This window comes from Cetorhinus maximus, chromosome 24 (genome assembly GCF_964194155.1).
Source record: "Cetorhinus maximus chromosome 24, sCetMax3.hap1.1, whole genome shotgun sequence".
Lineage (NCBI taxonomy): Eukaryota > Metazoa > Chordata > Chondrichthyes > Lamniformes > Cetorhinidae > Cetorhinus > Cetorhinus maximus.
Genome location: NC_135902.1, coordinates 24,784,124 through 24,806,171, shown reverse-complemented (window position 1 = coordinate 24,806,171; position 22,048 = coordinate 24,784,124). Strand labels below are relative to the sequence as shown.

Genomic DNA, 22,048 nt, shown 5'->3' with positions numbered 1-22,048 from the left:
CAGCAGCAGCAGAATTGTACTCGAACACGATCTGTAACCTTATGGCCCCCGGTATATCCCCCACTCCACCTTTACCACCAAGCCAGGGGATCAACCCTCGTTTAATGAAGAGTGCAGTACCTGTGCCCTAAGGATGCCTGAAAAATATCAGACTGGAAGTTGGGTTGGTTGATTTTTTGGCATCCCCAGCTGCCACCTAAAGAAGCATTAAGTCCCTTGTAAATGTAAAGGAGAGGGCTCACGACCGTTTTAGGCCTCCTTACTTAAACTGGGCACCAATGAATGGAGTGAGTGTCAGATCTGCCCAACTCTGTATTCATTCCTGTGACCACCAACTAGAAGTAATTTATCTTGTAAAGCAGATTTTGATGAAAATATTTCTGTGGGGCCAGGAGGAGCAAGAGAGCTTTACCCAGTTCCATAGCTGAAGTACTTCTCTCCACCACCCCCAACTCTGTCCCTCTGTTTCCCACTCTGTGGGTCTTGACTTTGGTCCAGTGAAGCATAGCAGGTTGCTGGACATACGTGCTCCTCAACTATGCAACCCAGTGGTGCTTGTGGCTTCTCTATTGGCAGCCTGTGCATTTGAAAAGCGTAAAGCATAAAATGTTACCAAGGCCAGACGTCCAATTTCAGGTCAGCCTTGGTTGAGTTGCACACTCCTGCCACTGTGCAGAGTCCAGGCCAGAAAACAGGCTTTTCCAATTGGATGCATATTTTCTTTTACTGGTAGAATTTAGTTGTACAAAAACTTGATTTTGACTGTCTGCAGTCTAAGGAAATTTAACATGAAGAATATAAATTAATGCAAGTCAGAAGCATGTTTTATCATTGCAGTAAATTTGGCTGAAAATATTTAATTAGGAAAATATATTAGAGATCTTCAGGTGCCCAACATGATTTATGAGAGGCTTACAATTAAGTTAAGGATGAACATATCGATTTCATCTTTTAAAATCCATCGTTTAAACCCATCAATCTCTCACACATGCGGTCCCATGTTGGTCAATTCATTTAAATCTCCCAGTACTTGGTCTTTGATTGCTCTTGTGGACATGGGTAGCAGTTTTGTAATTGGAACAGAAGAATCTGATCGATAGCTTCATTGCTCAACCCTGATTCTGTATTGTAAGCTTAAATTGTCTAATGTCGGACTGATGGATAATTTTTTAATGGTACAGCCAAATGTTTGTGAATGTAATAAACTCTAAACTGAGGGGACCAGATTCAATTGAGGTCAAACAGGGCATTTTATGACAATAGTTTTGCCAACTCACCAGCACATACTTAAAGTAATTGGTCGAAGTATTAGGGGAGAGTTGAGAAGTTTATTTTTTTATCCAGAGGGTGCTGGGAGTCTGGAAATCACAACCTGAAATGGTGGGAGACGCAAAAACCTTCATTGCATTTGAAAAAAATACTTACATATGCACTTGAAGTGGTGTAACCTAGAGGGCTGTGGATCAAGTGCTCAAAAGTGGGGTTAGACTGAATCAGTCTTGGCTGGCACAGACACAATGGGATGTCTGTACCCTAAATTTTCTACATTTCTATATTGCATATATGTAAATACATGAGCAGGATTTGCTGTGCAGCCTGGATCATAACAGATATTTAAAGAAATGCCCCTGGTTGAGATGCAATATGATCGATGTCTTTGTAACTGAGCTACCTTGGCACCTTGCAAGCAATAAAGTGACAAAATTGTATCATGGCCTAGGATTTTTGATTGTAGTGCCATACCTCATTCATATGTTGAAAATGCAATAAATTAAATGAAAAAGAATGAAACTAAATTAGCCAACATTTTAAAATGCTCACTGAATACTTAAAGAATACAAACATAGGACAGAATTTGAAACTAAAATTGAGAAGGATTTAAGTCATTTCTGTTCCTGTTTGCTTCAAAAAGACAAACAACAGATAATGGAAACATTTAGGTGTGGGGACTGCACTCAGTTTTTGTCTATTGCCCTGATTTCCTACCCTCCTCTACCTAATTCAGTACTCAATCTTTCAATAATCACCATCCCTACCAGGAATGTTGACAATAGCTGATGGAAGTTAGAGAGGAGTCTATAGTGAGGATGTAGGAATTAACATCAGCATCGAGAATATAACACACAATTATAGTTTTTTCTTTGTAAGATCATGAATAAGCAAGCATGAGCAATTTATTTGAAAACTCCAAAATGTACTGCTTTAGTACAATACTTTGTGACATTATCAATAATGAACAAGGCAAGTTACAACATATTGTAGGGAACTAGCCACAGTGGAATATTTCAAAATGGCTACTGGGGAAAAACTCATGCAGCAGAAAAGGAATGCTTGATTGCTTATTCTCTAATGAAAAAACAATTGTTTTCTTCCCCTTCAACTCTAAAACACATAATTTATTACAGCAGTAACTTTTGCTTGCCGCTTTCAGGAACCCTAAGTAAAATACCCATGGTTATAAATGAGCATGATTGGAACTCTCATAGAAATACATAAAAAATAATCACAGGCCATTTAGCCTAATCAGTCAATATTGGTGTTTATCTTGCACGGGGAAGGTGGTGGCATACTTGTATTGTCACTAGTCCTTAGTATTTCAGAGACCCAGGTTCAAATCCCACCATGGCAGATGGTGAAGTTTGAATTCAATAAAAATCTGGAATTAAGTCTTATGATGACCACGAAACCATTGCCAATTGTTGTAAAAACTCATCTAGTTCACTAATGCCCTTTAGGGAAAGAAACCTGCTGTCCTTACAGACCCACAGCAATGTGGTTGACTCTTAAAATGTCCTCTGGGCAATAAATGATGCCCACATCCAATGAACAGAAAAAAATGTAGGCAAATTGTTCTGGTCATCTATTCTGCCCGTATCCCTCCAATCCTTGCCCATTTTCTAACAACAAAGAACAAAGAAAAGTACAGCACAGGAACAGGCCCTTCGGCCCTCCAAGCCTGCGTCGATCATATTGCCTGCCAAACTAAAACATTTTGCACTTCCAGGGTCCGTATCCCTCTATTCCCATCCTATTCATGTATTTGTCAAGCTTCCTCTTAAACACCACTATCGTACCTGCTTCCACCACCTCCTCTGGCAGCGAATTCCAGACACTCACTAACCTCTGCGTAAAAAACTTGCCCCGCACATCTCCTCTAAAGTTTTCTCCTATCACCTTAAATCTAAGTCCCCTGGTAATTGACTCTTCCACCCTGGGAAAAAGCTTCTGACTATCTACTCTGTCCATGCCACTCATAATTTTGTAAACTTCTATCAAGTCGCCCCTCAATCTCCGTCTAGTGAGAACAATCCGAGTTTCTCCAGCCTCTCCTCATAGCTAATAATCTCCAGACCAGGCAGCGTCCTGGTAAACCTCCTCTGCACCCTCTCCAACACCTCCATATCCTTCTGGTAATGTGGTGACCAGGATTGCACGCAATATTCCAAGTGTGGCCTAACCAAGGTTCTATACAGCTGCAGCATGACTTCCCAGCTTTTATACTCAGTACCCCTGCCGATGAAGGCAAGCATGCCGTATGCCTTCCTGACTACCTTATCCACCTGCGTTGCCACTTTCAGTGACCTGTGGACCTGTACACCCAGATCCCTCTGCCCGTCGATGCACTTAAGGGTTCTGCCATTTACTGTATAATTCCTACCTGTATTAGACCTTCCAAAATGCATTACCTCGCATTTGTCTGGATTTGAACCTTAATTTGAATGTTATAGTTTTTTTTCCTCAACCAATAACCCTGGAAGTGAATTCCATATCCTCTCAATTCTGTGTGAAGAAGTTTCTTCTGTCCTCAGTTCTAAATCTTTTGACTTTATTCTTGTATTTTTAGCTTCTTGTTCTTCAACTACTGGAAACAGTTTGTAGTAAATGCTTCTACTTACTATGTCTCATTATTTTTTATAATTTTAAACAATTCGACATATCACCCCATAATCTACCAATCTAAAATCCAATTTTTGATGTCTCCTAACATTTGTATTTTGTAGTGAATCTCTGATGTACCCCCCACCAAGCCTCAATACCATTCCTATGGTGTAAAACTCAATACTGTATATGGCACCTTGACTGCGGTCTTAATTGATTCATGCTGGCTCGTCATTGGCTTTTTTCATAGCCTTATCAACCTGAGGTGATGCCTTTGATGTTCTATGAACCGATACCCTCAGGTCCCTTTGCTCTTCCACAGTTTCAGACCTACTTTGTAGTGTGTAGATGTTTTTAGTGGTTTGATGGGGCACTCTGAAAATACAGTGCTTTTGCCTTTCAAGAGGTGTAATCTCTTTTTGTGGCCTTCTGTGATCGCTGATAATCTACTTTGTTTCCTCTTCAGCGTCTCTTTTACTAATCTGTATTTCCTTGCACTTAAATTTACATATCAGCCATCGAGTATTCTTTTCATTTGCCTTTCATGAGTAATTTGTGTTTTTGGTACACTTTTAAATATTTTTAAGTACTTTGGCATAAGCTTTTCCTGTTAGGCACTGTGGAGCATCTCTGTTCTACAATTGTAGACTGACAGTTACCAGACACATGATGCAAATTAACGTTGTACTGCTGTCCTTGCTAGACTCTGTGCATCAGATTGAGGACCTTTATGGATTGCAATTAATCTTCTGGGCGATGCTGTGAGCAAATTGGGACAAAAAAACTGTGTTTAAAGAAAAAAGTTTCCTTTCCTGTTTTCTTTGAACACTTGTGTTTCAGATATAGCAATATTGGAGAATGGCTGTTTGACTTGGACGGGAGGTGATGTTGGCAGTTAGAGGTGGGAACCCATGTGATAAAGTCTCCAGGAATGCATCTGACCCGATTAGGCAACCCTGTGCATTGTATTCATAAAACCGGTCAGTCTTATAGGAACAGGAGTAGGCCATTCAGCCCGTCGAGCCTGCTTCGCCATTCAATAGGATCATGGCTGGCCATTCACTTCAATGCCCTTTTCCCACATTATCCCCATATCCCTTTATGTCCTTGGCATTTAGAAATCTGTCAATCTCTATTTTAAATATACTCATGACTGAGCTTCCACACCCTTCTGGTGTAGAGAATTCCAAAGATTCACCACCCTCTGAGTTAAAAAAATTTGCATCTACCCTGTGGATCCCTTTTAAGTATTTTATGGGTTTCAATGAGATCACCTCTCATTCTTCGAAGCTCCAGAGAATACAGTTCCCCCAATCTCTCTTCATAGGACAATCCCGCCATCCCAGGAACAAGTCTGGTGAACCTTTGTTGCATTCTCTCCATGGCAATAATATCCTTCCTAAGGTAAGGAGACCAGAACTGCACACAGTACTCCAGGTGCAGTCTAACCAAGGTTCTATACAATTGAAGCAAGATTTCACTACTCCTGCACTCAAATCCTCTTGCGATAAATGCCAACATACCATTAGTCTTCCTAATTGCTTGCTGTACCTGCATGTTAGCTTTCAGTGACTTGTTAACGAGGATACCCAGATCCCTTTGTACATCTACACTTTCTAATGTTTTAGAATTTAAGGAACACTCTGTACATCTGTTCTTCCAACCAAAGTGGATAAGCTCACATTTTTCTACATTATATTCCATCTGCCATATTCTTGCCCAGTCACTAAGTCTGTCCAAATCCTCCTGTAGCCGCTTTACATCTTCCTCACAGCACATTCCTGCCTAATTTTGTGTCATCCGCAAACTTGGACATTTGCTCCCCACATCCAAATCATTGATATATGTTGTGAACAGTTGGGACCCAAGTTCTGATGCTTGCGTTACCCCAATAGCCACAGCCTGCCAACGCGAGAAGGACCCATTTATTCCTACTCTCTGTTTTCTGCCTGTTAGCCAATCCTGAATCCCTGCCAGTATGTTACCTCCTATCCCATGTGCTTTAATTTTGCTAATCAACCTTCTGTTGGGGACTTTATCAAAAGCCTTCAGAAAATCTAAGTATACTACATCCACCGACTCCCCTTTATCAATTCTGTTAGTAACATCCTTAAAAAAACTCCAGCAGGTTCGTCAAACATGATTTCCCATTCATAAATTCATGATGACTATGCCCAATCAAATCATTATTCTCCAAGGGTCCATTTATCACATCCTTTAGAATAGATTATTTTTCCCTACTACTGATGTAGGACTAACAGGTCTGTAGTTCCCTGTTTCCTTTCTCCCTCCCTCCCTTAAGTAATGGAGTGACATTTTCTACCTACCGATCTGCAGGAACCCATCCCAGAATCTATAAAATTTTGAAAGACGATCACCAATGCATCCACTATCTCCATAGCTACCTCTTTCAACGTTCTGTGATGTAGAATATAAGGTCCCAGGGACTTATCAACCTTCAGTCCAATTAATTTCTCCAATACAACCTTCTTACTAATACTAATTTCCTTCAATTCTTCATTCTCCTTAGTCCCTTGGATCTCTAATTCTGGGAGATTGTATCTTCCTCAGCGAAGACAGATACAAATATCCTCTCTGCCATTTCTCTATTCGCCATTATAAATTCTCCTGGCTCTGCCTGTAATGGACCCACATTTGTCTTAGCCAAACATTTCCTTTTTATGTACATATAGAAGCTTTTACAGCCTGTTTTTATGTTTCTTTCTAGTTTACATTCATATTCTATTCTCCCTTTCATTATCAGTTTCTTGGTCCTCCTTTGCTGTATTCTAAAATCCTCCCAATCCTCAGGTTTACAACAATTTCTGGCAACTTCTTGGCCTTTTCTTTTAATCTTATACAGTCCTTAACTTTCTTTGTTAGCTACGGTTGACTGACTTTTCTTTTTGGGTTTTTGTGCCTTGAAAGAATGTAAAGTCGCTGTAAACTATCTAATAATTCTTTAAAGACTATCCATTGTCTATGTGTTGTCATATCTTTTAATTTATTTTCCCAATCCACTTCAGCCAATTTGCCCGTCTTGCCTTCATAATTTATTTTGTTTAAATTTAACACCCTGGCTTTAGGTTGAACTGCCTCACTTTCAAACATAATGTAAAATTCTACCATATTATGGTCGCTCACCCCTAAAGGTTATTTTACAACAAATTATTAATTAGCCCTTTTTGGTTACATAATACTAGGTCTAAAATAGCCCGTCCTATGACTATAGGAGATCTATGATGCATCAGTGACTAAAAAAGAGGAGAAACCTCTTGCTCCAATTTCAGAGAGTTTGTGATTCCATGAATGCCGAAGATAGGAAAGCAAAGGATCTCAGGTGTTGAGAGATCGTGCGATATCCAGGTTAAAAGGGACTGAATTAGAACTCTTGCCTCATCCCCCTCTTGCATGTGATCTGTAATATTCCTGAATTGACAGTGTTTTATATTACTGAGTGGAGTGAAAGCCTAACCTATCAAATTCATCTTATGAATCATCTCAATGGAACAATGCTACAAAACTCTATTGTGTATATGTGTAATTAGTTTACCTCATGGATTATTTCTCTCTATTTTTAGGGCCTTGAATGTAACCTTAGTGTTACAGCATCAAAGGTATTTCAGGGTAGGCTTGGCAGTCCCGCTCCTTGGAACAGTTGCTGCACTCCGAAAAATGGTGGCAGATGAAGGCAAAATAACTGCAGATCAGGTACAAATAAGATCTGAGCATGATAGATGAATGAATGACCTTAATTATGTTAATCTATTTACCGTGTTATTTTAATTTATTTTATTTGTTTCAGTAGAGTCTTAATGACTAAATCACATAATTAAAATCCTTACTTTCAACCTATGCCAACTGCAAATCACCTGAGTTGTGATCTTATGGTAATTATGTCATCCAGTGAGTGAAAAGCTGAAACTGAGTTGCAAATACTCAGTCACATTGATGTTGCTGAGCAACGATAACAATTTTTGGTTACACCCTGACTCCCCATTGCCCCATTCCCAGTTTTTGCATGTTGTTGTGGAAGAGGGATGAGCAGAAGAGAAGGGTCTCCACACAACAAAGGACAAAATGTCAATGGGAGACGATCGTTCTCTCGGCTAGTCTTGCAGAATTCTCAATGAGAGGCTTGGAAATGAATTACTAGATCACTTGGCCGCAGATGATGGACATCCTAGTGAGGAAGGAATAAGATGGATAACCAAGGAGAAGATTGAACTGAGGAACTCTTGCAGTGATATCTTGACACTTTGGTGACTGACCTCTCTGGGTGGCGAAAATTGTTGGTTAAGGAGGTACTGCCAAAGAAATCTTAGTGGGTTGCTGTAGTGCATCTTGTAGATAGTATGTACTGTAGTCATGGTGCACCACTGGTGCAGGGGATCAATGTTTAGACTAAAGGGTGGAGTTTGGATCAAGTGGATAAAAGTGACATACTGTGGATACTGGAAATCTGAAGTAAAAACAGAAAATACTGGAAGAGCCTGAACAGAGTCATATGGATTTGAAATGTTAAATCTGTTTCTCTTTCCACAGATGCTGCCAAACCCGCTGAGTTCTTCCAGCATTTTCTGTTTTTATTTTGGATCAAGTGGATTGCTTTGTCCCGGATGGTGTCAAGCAATGGAATGCAATGCCCGACTCACCACCTTGAGTGTTGTTGCAGCTGGACTCACCCAGACAAGTGGAGAGTGTTCCATCACCCTCTTGACTTTTGCCCAAATTGATTTCCATTTTGCTAGAACTTCTAGGTAGCAACTAGTTCAAATGGCAACTTGATGCCATGGGAGCATACTCTCCTTTGATATTCTGCTCTTGCATCGATGTGTCAAGGCAGTGATGAGGTCTGGAACTTTTTTTATCATTCATTCACGGGATGTGGGCTTCGCTGGCTGGACCAGCATTTATTGCCCGTCCCTAGTTCCCTTGTGAAGGTGGTGGTGAGCTGCCTTCTTGAACCGTTGTGGTCCATGTGGTGTGGCTACATCCACAGTGCTGTTAGGGAGGGAGTTCCAGGATTTTGACCTAGCGACAGTGAAGCAACGGTAACATATTTTCAAGTCAGGATGGTGAGTGACTTGGAGGGGAACTTTCAGGTGGTGGCGTTCCCATCTATCTGCTGCCCTTGTCCTTCTAGATGGTAGTGGTCATGGGTTTGGAAGGTGAATTCCTGCAGTGTACCTTGTAGATGGTGCACACTGCTACTAATGTGCGTTGGTGGTGGAGGGAGTGAATGTTTGTGGGTGTGGTGCCAATCAAGCAGGTTGCTTTGTCCTGGACGGTGTCAAGCTTCTTGAGTGCTGTGGGAGTTGCACTCATCCAGGTAAGTGGGGAGTATTCCATCACACTCCTGACTTGTGCCTTGAAGATGGTGGACAGGCTTTGTGGAGTCAGGAGGTGAGTTACTCGGTACAGGATTCCTAGCCTCTGACCTGCTCCTGTAGCCACAGTATTTATATGGCTAGTCTGAGTGGTTCTGGCAGAACCTAACTGATGACCTGTCACAATTTGCTTTTATAAAGCATCATTAACAAAGTAAATGTTCAAGATACTTCACAAGAGTGATGATCAAAAAAGGAAATTGACACAGGCCACATAGCTATTAGGACAAGTGTACAAAAGCTTGATCAGAAAAATAAGTCATAAGGAGAATCTTAATGGAGGAGAGAGAGAGAGAGAGTTGGGGAGATTTAGGGAGGAAAATCAAGAATCAATCGCCGAGGCAGTTTAAGGCATAGCTGCCAATGCTGGGGTGGTTAAAACCTGGGACACCGTGATGGTGTTGGTAATACTCTCCTTCCATAATGCCACCCCACCCACCACTTTTCCAATGTACTCCTCTTTTGTAGCTTCAGAGGTTTAGGGAGTCATCACCACTTCATTTACACTCTGATGCTGGTTTACTATCTATAGTGACACAGGAGCTTGAGAATGAAGGGTGCAGGGGTAGCCCAGTTTTCTAATGATAGTCCCTTTAAGATCTTGTTCACTGACAGAGCAGTGGTATTTTACTAAGGCACATAAGGCAGGAAGGGCTGGGGGCAATCTCTTGAAGTAGAAATTGGCACCATTGGGAAAAGTAGGAAGACTTTTTTATTTGTTCATAGGATGTGTGTGTCACTGGCTAGTGAACCAAATGGGTTTTTATGACAATCGACAATGGTTTCATCATTAGACTTCTAATTCCAGATTTTTTTTTTATTGATTTCAAATTTCTTCATCTGCTGTAGTGGGATTCGAACTTGGGTCCCCAGAGCAGCACCCGCTTGTCCAGTGGCAATACTATTATGCCACCGCCTACCCCTGTCTGAGACTATCTGAGATATGGGGGATTGGAAGAGAGATAAAGTAATGACTTGATCTCACTGTTTATCACGATGTATAAGAAGGAAAAAGAGTTGCTGTTCTGTTATGTGCAGCTGATAGGTTTCCATTAGACAGTAGCATGTTTAAGCAGAATGCCAAGACCAGGCAAAAAGAAGGAACAGTTTGCTAATTTTTCTTTTTAAGAACAGTGTAGCCTCTTCAAATTCTGGGGTTCAATCCATCCCCTTACCTTATTGTACCATCTTTGGAAATATATACTATAGGTCCAGGTTCTACAGAATATTTACAGAAGTATTTATTTAGCAGGGAGGAATTAAAACTGGACAGTGATCTCCACTAATTAATGGGAAGTAAGATAACTCTTACTTTGTAAAATGTGGTTAACATTTGTCTGAAGGAGTCTTGTCATAGATCCCCACTGTTCACAAACTTTCTCATTATAAATGACATGACCCTTCCCTCATGCATTCAAAGATGATGGCCCAGATCATCCAGCCTCTGGAATGTCAGAGACCGGACGTACAGCCCAGGATGTGCATAAGGACCCCACAGACGTCCCAATGTGCTGGCCTCCGTGGGAATTGTCTAGGAAGTTTAAACTCTGTCTGGACAATTCCCCTGCTTCCTTGGACCATCTGTAAAAGTCTCCAACTCTGAGCTGGAGTTGGAGACTTTGGACAGTGCTGTGGGACTTAGCTGAATTGTTACCCAGGAAATGTTAGACAGAAAAATCCTAATCAAACTCCTGGGTAACTACAGAACTGCTCCACCAATCACACACTGATCCCATCGACCCCCCCGATTACTGCCCTTGACCCGACCATGACTAACCCCCGATCCCGACTATTCCCCCAACCACACGACTATCCCACTGCCCAGACCTGACTAACCCTCACTACACAAATAACTTTCTGACGTGGCCCGACTACCCCCCAACTCACCACCTCACACAACTGCTACCTCACCCACATGCCACCCTACCAACCTACCAACTCACCACTTGACACCTCATCTACCTACCCCCTATCCATTTACTCACCTCACGCACCTACTCAGCCCACCCGCCTGCCACCCTACCACCTGCCCTCTTCACGCCTGCCCTGTGCCTACCTGCCACCTCACCCACCTGCCACTCTACCCACTTACCTCACCCACCCTACTACCTTACCCATTCACTAACTTTCACAATGGACAGTTAAACTTACCAGTAGCAGCTAGTGCCAGTAAAAAGTGGGCGTGTCTTGTCTTCCACCCCACGCTACTGTGCTGCGATGGAGTTCTTTGATGGATGCTGCATTCCGCAATTCTAGAGAATCTGGGGTTGGATGGCTCAGCAAGAAATGCGGAACAGCGTCGGGGCATGGAAATGTTTGAGCGGAGCGGTAATCCAACAATGATTACAGCTCTGTAGAAGACCCTGGCTGATATTTACTGGTTAGAAGTTATTCTTTAAGCCAACTTAATTATCAGTAATCTTCTGAGCTCTGTTTCTTTATTATCTTTCCAGATAATTTTAACGGAGGTCTATGCTCATGGATTTGAACGTTCCTTCTCGGATGATGAAGACTTAAACATAATTGGTGAAGGCGATTGTGTTTACGCATTTCAGACCCCATTTGTCCAAGGCAGCTGTGGTGGTCCTACTCGACAGTCAGGTGTGTGATTTAATCAGATTTACTCAACAGTGGACATGCTCCTGGTTTCTGTTTGATATATGTTTAATGTGTCCTGGTGAAAGTAGGGCACAATCACATGAGCCTATGCACACACATGTATAATTAGGTTCAAAAATGGCTAATAGAAGCATTAATCGGATTTATTCTACAGGTGATGTAGTTTGTCCTTTTCACCAGTTTTGCTCATCAGAGTGAAAGCAAAAGTTGACGCTGCTCTGCTTAATTGCAAGTCCACCGCTTGAGCAATGCCTCTTTTAAAGTTCTGTTTCTCCACATACACACTTGAACACTTCAAATATGCCACACTAATAAGTGTTTTCCCACTTTGTTTTCACAAATTTCCATATACCTGACCACCACTGTCTCCTGGGAAAGAAGATTAGAAGGGGGTGGATGTTTTAAATAGCATCCAAGTTCAGTGCTGCTTCATAAACTGCTGTGTAAATGCAGTTTCTAGAATGGGTCAAGTGATCTTTACTAAATTCGAGCCCGCAAGTCTTCTGCCAATGTTCTGTCCTGTTGCAAATGACTGCACTTGCCATCAGCATGAATTGACATCAGGGGTTTGTTGAAGTTAGTATAGAGCCAAAGTCCAGAGCTGGCAATAACTCACTGTCAGTTACATCTAAAGATATGCTGCAAATGAGCATTAAGTGGAAAATGGGCTGTTGTGGTTTAAGTGAATCTAGTCACGATCTTCAGTTGTGGCAGTAGCACTTCATCCCATGTGGTGCTTTGCATGGTTTTGACTTCTTCAGTTCAAATATCTATTGTAGTATTTTCAAGTCTTCATTTTGGTTGGAAACACATTATTTGTTATGCTGAACACTTATTATTTTGAGACCTGATCAGTAGATGAGCCTATGAATAGATTGATCTAGATTTGATTCGGCTAAATTTTCAGCTAAATGTTTCCCACTGCTATGGTGTATTGGCTTTCTCATCAGCATGTGCTAGTTAAATTACCCCTCTCACTTTGTTGTATTTTGTATTAACGTGTGATTCTGCTATGCACTGTGAAAAGAACTGACAGTAAATTCAGGCCCTCTATTGTAATTCAGTGCATATGCTTGCAGCATTGATTCCTGCTGACTCTGCAATTCAACATTCACTGTGTTCAGACTTTTCTAAGCTCACATCTGTTGGGCAAAGCAGTGTAAACAAAAAGTGCCACTTTGTGAAGGCACTTGCATTCAAAATTCATAAAGGACATGTTGCTTGTGGTTGGAGCTCCAATTTATTCAGGCATTTCTTGTTGAATGTTTGGGGCCATGCAGTCAGAAGGATGAAGAGAAACTGGAAATACTTTTGCTTTTAATCATTGAAAGGCGTGATTGTGAGAGTTAGGTAAGCTAAAAGCTAAAGTGTGGATAAGGTAGATCTGCAAAAGTATTTCAAAACAGAACTGGAAGTAAGGGCTGAATTTTAAAGGGCACTATGTTAGCCCCCTCCCCACCCCAGACTAGAAAGTCGGTCAGGAGCCCACCCATGACAAAGCCAGCTGCCTTGCAGCCATTGTGTGCTCAGCAGGGTGTTAATTGGTTCAAAGCGAAACTTCTGCCCCCATCTGGGAAGGAAGTCCCAACTTGGAGAGCTGCCAGCCAATCAGCTTGGCTCTGTAGCCTCAGCAGTGCCAGGTTTGAGCTGGGATAGCAGCCAGAACCTGAAGACGAGGAGGTCATGGAAGCTGGATTGGAGGTAAGTCTGGGGTGTGACCTGGCCTGGCTGGCAGGGTGAGGGAAGTGGGAGGCTGGGTTTTGAGAGGCTGGGAGAAGGGTTAAAAGGGGGGGTGTGACCTTGGGCAGGAGGATGCCACCAATGGGCACAGGGGACCCCCAAAGGAGGACCCCACACTCTTGCCTGACACCAGCTCACCCAATAAAATCTGCCAGGCCTGGGCCTCCACCTTCCATGGATGAAATAGTAGTGGGAGTGGGATGAGACACTCAAGTGGCCATTAATTGGCCACCTAAAGACCTCAATAGGTCCAATATGCGTGTGGTCGCTGGGTGCCTCCACTACGCCTCATAAAATGGGTGACAGGTTGAGGGCAGATGGTGAGCAGGTATTAGCCTCCCTTTCCCTGGCCCCCAACCACTTTCAAACACACCAGTGGGGGGGGCCATAAAACCAGCCCCAGGTGATGCAAATTCAAATTGAGTTTATAAAACACAAAAGTTGGTCAACACATGGAACGGACTTGAGGTAAGATTAAGGAGGCAAAAACCCAGTATAATTTCTGAAATACTTGGATGACAGGGAGACTGTCAGGTTTTTTGTCAGGTGAATGATCTGGCCTTTGTCACTAATAATTATTTTGTTAATTAAAGGGAGCACAATTTGAAATGACGGTATATTGAACGCTGGATGTCTTAAATACAGAATGTTTTTTTCAAGTTTGATTTTAAAATACTTTTCCCTTTCCATTTGTCTCTATTACTATGCCTGCATTAGTCACAAATAGATTGCATATTTTTATATATGTTGTCTGAACTCAATGTAAATTTTTGCGCTGTGTTTCAGGTAGTAATTGGGAGCCTTGTGATTTGGCTCCTGCATTCCATTAAACGTGTTCTTTTTTTTCGAGCTTCAAGGCAGAAAGGAAATCTAACGTTTTCATAGAATAATACAGCATAGGCCCCTTGAAGAACAATCTTTTGAGGAACAACCCAGTTTGTTCCAATCTCCTGCTTTTTTTCCCCCCAAATCCCTTCAATTTTTTCTCCTTCAGTACATATGCAATTCCCCTTCGAAAGCTACCTGTAGCCACCATCCTAAATTCTCAACATTAAGCACTTGTTACATCAATAGTTCTCACTCATTTTACTCCTGCTTCTTTTGCCAATATGTGCCCTCGGACTATTGATCCTTCAGCCATTGGAAATACTTTCTGTTTAAAATCATGAAGGGTTTAGATAAATAATGGGCTTTCAATACTGAGAACCAAAGAAATAACTGACTTTACATTTCTCCCACTGTGGTGGTGGCAAACAATGATTGCGGTTGTCAAGAATATGGCCACCGTCTTAGACACCTCACTGTTACCCAATTCTGTCGCAAATGAAGCAAACATTGAAGCACTTTGTAGTGTTTTGGTTCCTCTGTGTAACTGCTTTGTTTATGGAGCCTGCAGGAACACTCCTTATCCTGGCCCCACAAGTCTCCCATTTGGGTAGACCACTAGCTGATACAGAACAGTGTGTGCACGGCATATGTGTTGCCTAGTACTGTCCTAAAACAGGAATCAGAGCCCTACATACGTTATATGGATAAGGATGCTTCAGTCACCCCACAAGAGATCCTGGGAACGATAGGGACAGCCACCAATCCGCAGGGATGGGGCAGTAAGCCATTCTGTTTTCAGGGCTCTGCTATCCTGTTCCCAACAGATGGGAGACCTCAAAATTTCATGCACTATGCTTGTGTAATATTCCTCTGTCTATTGATTTAATATAAATTTCCTTTTTGAAATGGCTTACCACCTCCGCTAAAATAGCTGGCCTGCGGAATGTCAGAAGAGCACATTAAGCACGTGCTATTAATATCGCCAACTTTGATTTCCAGTCTTAAATAATTTTCCAAGAGCATATTTCATTCAGTCCAAATTTATTGTTGAAGGTGAACATCCATTCAGATTCCATGAATGGCTACCAAAGGGGTTCATTTGGAAATGAGATGGTTTTCGCAGGAGGAAGGGGAAATTGGAACGGTTTTTCCTTATTGATGTGGGTTCTGGTGTTTGACACTATATTTCTCCTTGTTCAATTGTTAACTGTGTAAATTATCAGAATGTGGACAAAAGGTGGGTAAATGGAATTTGGATACAGATCAGCTATGATCTGGCAGAACTTTCTCAAGGTGCAGAATGGCTTACTCTTGTTCCGATGTTCCTAAATGTTTCGAATATGATATGTGCCTGCAGTTGCAATAAAATTTTCATACACTATGTTGCTAGGATACCAATTTGCTTAAACTCATATGGTCATATCACCTTGGTTTGAAATATGTTAAGCTAATCTTGGGTGAATCCTAGAAGATGCTGTGGTACAGCGCATTGGTGAGACCAGGCCAAAGTTTCCCCACAAATTTAGCTGCTGTCACCACCATGGCACCATGTAGAAGCAGTTTGGAAGCAAAAATGGGTTAAGAATGGTTCTGACCCAGATGAATTGAAATCCAAGATTAGCAGGCAAGATTGTAACTGAACAATGGGATATCTTCAAAGAAGAGAGAATTTGGGGAGTCAGGGCACATTCCCACGAAGGGGAAAGGTCAGGCAAACAAATCCAGAGCTCCGTGAATGACAAAAGAGATAGAAATGAAGATGAAGAAGAAAAAGTGTGCTTATGACAGACATCAGATGGAGAATACAACCGTGAACCAGGCTGAATATAGAGGGTTCACAGGGGAATTCAAAAAGCAAATAAAAGAATCAAAGAGAGTATGAGAAGAAACTGGCAGCTAACATAAAAGGGAATCCAAAAACCTTGTGTAGGCATGTAAATAGTATAAAGGTGGTAAGAGGAGGAGGGGGGCTTGAAGGGTTTAAAATTGATAAGGAGGAAGCATTGGATAGGCTGTCTGTACTTGTAAAGTTGATAATGCACTAGGAATGGATGAGTTGCATCCAAGGATGCTAAGGGAAGTGAGTGTGGAAATTGTGGAGCCACTGGCTATAATTTTCCAGTTGTCATTAGACTCCGAGATGGTTTGGCAGAGGACTGGAGAATTGTAAATGTTACATCCTTGTTCAAAAAAAGAGCGTAAAGATAAGTCCAGTAACTACAGGTCAGTTAGTTTAACCTCAGTGGTGGAGAAGCTTCTAGACCTGATAATTCGGAACAAAACTGATAGTCACTTGGGTATATGTGGGTTAATTAAGGAAAGCCAGCATGGATTTGTTACAGGCAAATTGTGTTAAATTAACTTTTTTGAGTTTTTTGATGCATTAACAGAGTGGGTTGAAGAGGATAATGCTATTGATCTGGCTTGTATGGACTTCCAAAAGGCATTTAATAGAGTTCCGCACATTGTGAGCAAAGTTCGAGCTCATGGAATATAAGTTACAGTAACAACATGGATACAATATTGGCTGAGTGACAGGAATCAGAGAGTAGTGGTTAATGGTTGTTTTTCAGACAGGGGGAAGGTTTATAGTGGAGTTCCCCAGGGATCAGTATTAGGACCCATGCTCTTCCTGATATATACTAGTGGCCAAGACTTTGGTGTACAGAGCATATTTCAAATTTGCAGATGATACAAAACTTGGAATCCATTATTAAAGAGGTAGTAGCAGGACATTTAGAAAATCATAATGCAGTCAGGCAGAGTTAGCATGGATTTGTGAAAGGGAAATAGTGTTTGACAAATTTATTAGAGTTCTTTGAGGATGTAACAAACAGAATGGATAAAGGAGAACCAGTGTATTTAGACTTCAACAAGGCATTCAGTAAGGTGCCACATAAAAGATTACTGTATAAGATAAGAGCATATGGTGTTGAGGATGTTATATTAGCATAGAGAATTAATAGGCAACAAGAAAGTTGGGATCAAGGGATCATTTTCAGGTTGGCAAGCTATAAATAGTGGAGTGCCACAAGGCTCAGTGCTGTGGCCTCAACTATTTAAAATCTATATTGATGACTTAGATGAAGGGATCAACTGTATTGTAGCAAATTTGTTGATGATACAATGGTAGGTAGGAAAGCAAGTTAGAGCATTAAGAGCCTGCAAAGGAATATAGATAGATTAAGTGATTCAGCAAAAATTTGGCAGATGGAGTATAATGTGGGAAAATGTGAGGTTCTCTGCTTTGGCAGGAAGAATGGAAAGGCAGAATATTATATAAGTGCAGAGAGACTGCAGAATGCTGCAGTAGGGAGGAACCCAAATGTCCTTGTACACAAATCGCAAAAAGTCAGCATGCAGGTGCAACATGTAATTAAGAAGGCAAAATGAATGTTGACCTTTATTGCAAAGGGGATGGATTATAAAAGTAGGAAAGTCTTGCTACAACTGTACAGGGCATTGGTGAGACTATACCTTGAGTACTGTGTACAGTTTTGCCCCTTAGTTTTTAAGGAGGGACATACTTGCGTTGGAGGCATTCCAGAAAAAACTCATCAGGCTGATTCCTGGAATGATGGGTTGACTTATGAGGAAAGGTTGAGCAGGTTAGTCCTATACTCATTGGAGTTTAAAAGAATGAGAGGTGATCTTATTAAAACAAGAGGTTCTGAGGGGGCTTGACAGGGTAGATGCTGAGAAGATGTTTGCCTTGATGGGGAAATCTAGAAGTAGGGGGCACAGTTTCAGAATAAGGGGTCTTCCATTTAAGACAGAGATGAGGAGGAATTTATTTTCCCAGAGTGTTAGTGTTTGAAATTCTCTTGCCCAGTGAGCAGTAGAGGTTGAATCATTGAATATATTCAAGGCTGAGTTGGGCAGACTTCTGATTAACAAGGGAGTCTAGGGTTATGGAGGAAAGTGGAGTTAAGGCCTCATCAGATCAGCCATACTCTTTGTTGACTGGCAGAACAGACTTCAGGTTTCAAACGGCCTATTCCTGCTCCTGTGTCTTATGTTTTTATGTTATGTTGGAAGTATTGTGAACTGTGAGGAGGAGAGTGTAGAACTTCAAAAGGACACGGAGAGGTTGGTGGAATCAGTGGACAAGTGGCAGATGAAATTTTACGCAGAGAAGTGTGAAGTGATTCAATTTGGTAAGAAGAACACGGAGAGATAACGGGTGGAATTGTTCCAGAATTGCACTAAGTGGGCGTGTAAAACAATGTTTTACCCACCAGCCACAAAGGCGGGTTTTTGCGCCACATCGTCCTTTTCCCACCTCATTATTTATGCTATCATGGGAAACACGCCGTTTCACTGGTGGACTTCCTCTGATTCACCCACCACGCCATGACTTCACCACTTCCTCACGCTGGCCGCCATATTTGAACTATAGCCGCACGCACAGCTCTCAATGCTTGCTGCACAGCTCTGCTGCACAGAAGACATGGCCCTGAAAGGCAAGAAGACTGCAGCCCCCTGTTTTTCTGACGGGTCCCTGGACCGTCTTTTGATACAGTGGAGGACCGCCGCGATGCCCTGTACCCTCTGGCCACAGGAGGCCCATCAATGCCACCACTCTGGCTTGGGAGGTTATGGCAGAGGTGGTCAATGCCAACGCTGCATAGAAGAGGTTGGCCATCCAGTGCAGAAAAAGGATGAATGATCTCATTGGTGCCGCCAGGGTAAGGCATCCATCTCATCATTCTAAACTCACACACTCACAAGGCCATCACACATTCACTGGCATCTCACTCACTGCCAGCTCAAGGGACATCACCACTCACACTCTCTCTCTCACACACACCCTCACATCTCCATCCGGCCTTACCTCGTCTGGAGACAGTCTCCTCACCCTCTTGATGCCACTTGCACGTATCAGCATGTGCCCCCACATACACCCTGGGATATTCCCTTCCCTAAGCAAGCCCTAGCCTGGCAGCCATTGAAAAACTACCTCCGCCCTACAGCTGGCCTGGTGAGTAGAGTCCTGCCCATGGGCCCTCCTAAAAGTGATGTGATGCTGCTTGAGAAGCCTGGTGCTGATGACCGTGAGTGCTGCCAGAAGCAAGGTAGGGAAACAAACCTCAAAGTCTCGAGTGAAGTTTAGCTCACCAGTTGCACGTCGCTTATGTTCAGTTGTGAAACACGTCAGCGTGCAATCATGCCAATGTGCCCGGATAATCCAGCTTGGGGCAATGATTCCGGCGGGCAGGCAAGATGCTGAGATGCAAATGCATTGAAATTAGGCTCCCAACGTGGGACGATGGGAAATGTGGCCTGCCATTGATGGGCGGAGTGGGCGATCACAAACTGGTTTCATTACGGCGTAAAACTGATATTTGGCCTTCTTGCCATATTTTCCACTCATGGCCGCTATGATGTGGAAAATTCTGGCCAATATAAAAAAAGGTACAATTCTAAAGGTGGTGCAGGAGCAGAGGGACCAGGGTGTATACGTGCATAAATCATTGAAGCTTTTCCTTGGAGAAGAGAAGGTTAAGAGCCAATTTAATGGAGGCATTCAAAATCAAGAGTGGCCTGGACAGAGTACATAGGGAAACACTGTTTCCATTGGTGGAAGGATCGATAACCAGAGAATTAAAGTAATTGTCAAAAGAAGCAATGGCAACACGTGGAAAAACTTTTATTTTATGCAGAAAGTGGTTAGATCTGGATGCACTGCCTAAGAGTGTGGTGGGAACAGGTTCAATCGAAGCATTCAAGATGAAATTTGATTATTATCTGAAAAGGAAGAATGTGCAGGTCTACGTGGAGAAGGCGGGTTAGTGCCTCTAGTTAAAATGCTCCTTCAAAGATTCAGTAGAGACATGATGGACCAAATGGTGGCCTTCTGTGCTCTAACTATTCTATGATTCTATAAGTACCTGCCTATGTCCAGACCCCATTTTGTGTCATTTTCTGGTGTAAATGGTAATTGTGCATTGAGCACAGTTAGAAAATGTGATCTTTGAGATTTCATAGCAAAACAGGTTGATGGGAGGAAGTGAATAGAGTAACTGTTGTGCCACATCAACAACCCTTTGTAGGATAATGTGTGTACTGCTTTGAATCTTCAAATATACAGGAAGCTTCCATAGGTAATGGAACAAAATGGGATATGAAGAGGCCAGTTGTACATGAAATAATTTATTTCACTCTTAGACCTAGTTCAAAGAAAAAAAATACAGCTCTGAAGTAGGAACAAAATTCCATTGCGGAGCAGATGATGCACCACATGGGTCGTTCGGAATTTAAATATAAAAGAACATATTTTGAGTGCAGATATTTGAAATTCTAATCACTTTCATTTTATCTGGCTGACTTTCTAAAGCCTGATATTTTTATCTAAGTGTTCAACATAAGGGATTCAAATTATGTCAATTGCACTTGTTTGCATGGCTCCGAGGAGGCTTCAGAAATTAAACTGGTTCATTTAAGGCACAAGGCCACATTAGACATGTTTTGAAAACTTTTGACTTTATTTTTGAAACTTACTAAGAAAACGATTGCTGTTCTGCAATGTAACTAGCAAATGGTTCTCTATGCTTTTAAAAGATGTTTTCAGTCATGTAAAATCCAGGTACCCATACGCGGAGAATTGATGAAAATGTTTTTTTGTGATAAACCCATCTTAGGGGGAGGTGGTGGCATTGTGGTATTGTCATTGGACTAGCATTCTAGAGACCCAGGGTAATGCTCTGGGGACCCAGGTTCGAATCCCACGAAGGCAGGTGGTAAAATTTGAATTCAATAAAAATCTAGAATTAAAAGCCTGATGATGACCATGAAACTATTGCCGATTGTCTTAAAAATCCACCTGGTTCACTAATGTCCTTAAGGGAAGGAAATCTGCCATCCTTACCTGGTCTGGCCTACATATGACACCAGACCCACAGCAATGCGGTTGGCTCTTAAATGCCCCCTTAATGAGGGCAGTTGGGGATGGGCAATAAATGCTGGCCTAGCCAGCGACACCCATATCCCATGAATGAATTAAAAAAGTAGTATTAATCAAACTGTATCAAGTTCTCGTAAATAAATATTTTTTGAAGCAGAACTTGTATTTGGAAAATAATTGTGTTTTACAACTCTGCTCAATTGCACTGGGAAACTTTTGGCCTCTATGTTTAGGTTGCACAAAGATGATGGATGTTTGATCCAGCACCAGTTTTATAGACTCGCCTGCTGTGGGCTTACCAAACCTCTGGGAGAAGGTAAAGAATGCCCTCCTAAAATGATGTTCAAAGAACTTTTTGGGAACTGTCAAACCCAGTCACTTCCCCCATTGCTGCAATTGGAAGGTTGTTTTGCCTGTTTGGGGAATCTAGGGGAAAGATCTCCCCCCCACCCCACCTTTGTGGGGTAGAGCGGGCGCGGGTGGGCGCGCCACTGATCGGCACCCCTGATTGGGAGCGCGCCGCCATTTTAGGTGGGCGGGCCAATTAAGGCCCGCCCAACGTGATGTCCGCTCGGAAGCACTATGCGCTCCCTGCGCAGGGGGTGGGGGAGCGGTTCCCTCAGCTGGGAGTGCGCTCTTGCGCGCTGCACATGAAAGAGTGCACTCATCTCCCTGAGGCTAAGTGCCA

At 42.2% G+C, this 22,048-nt stretch overlaps 1 protein-coding gene across 1 annotated transcript in view; it reads left to right on the top strand.

The window, feature by feature from the left end:
* The window catches only part of usp43a (ubiquitin specific peptidase 43a), a 581,344-nt gene that overhangs the window by 318,801 nt on the left and 240,495 nt on the right, over window positions 1–22,048 (top strand). The window contains exons 5-6 of the mRNA XM_078570881.1: window positions 7,461–7,590; window positions 11,723–11,870. Of these exons, the coding sequence (XP_078427007.1) occupies window positions 7,461–7,590; window positions 11,723–11,870 (278 nt within the window). The remainder of the gene's footprint in view (window positions 1–7,460; window positions 7,591–11,722; window positions 11,871–22,048) is intronic.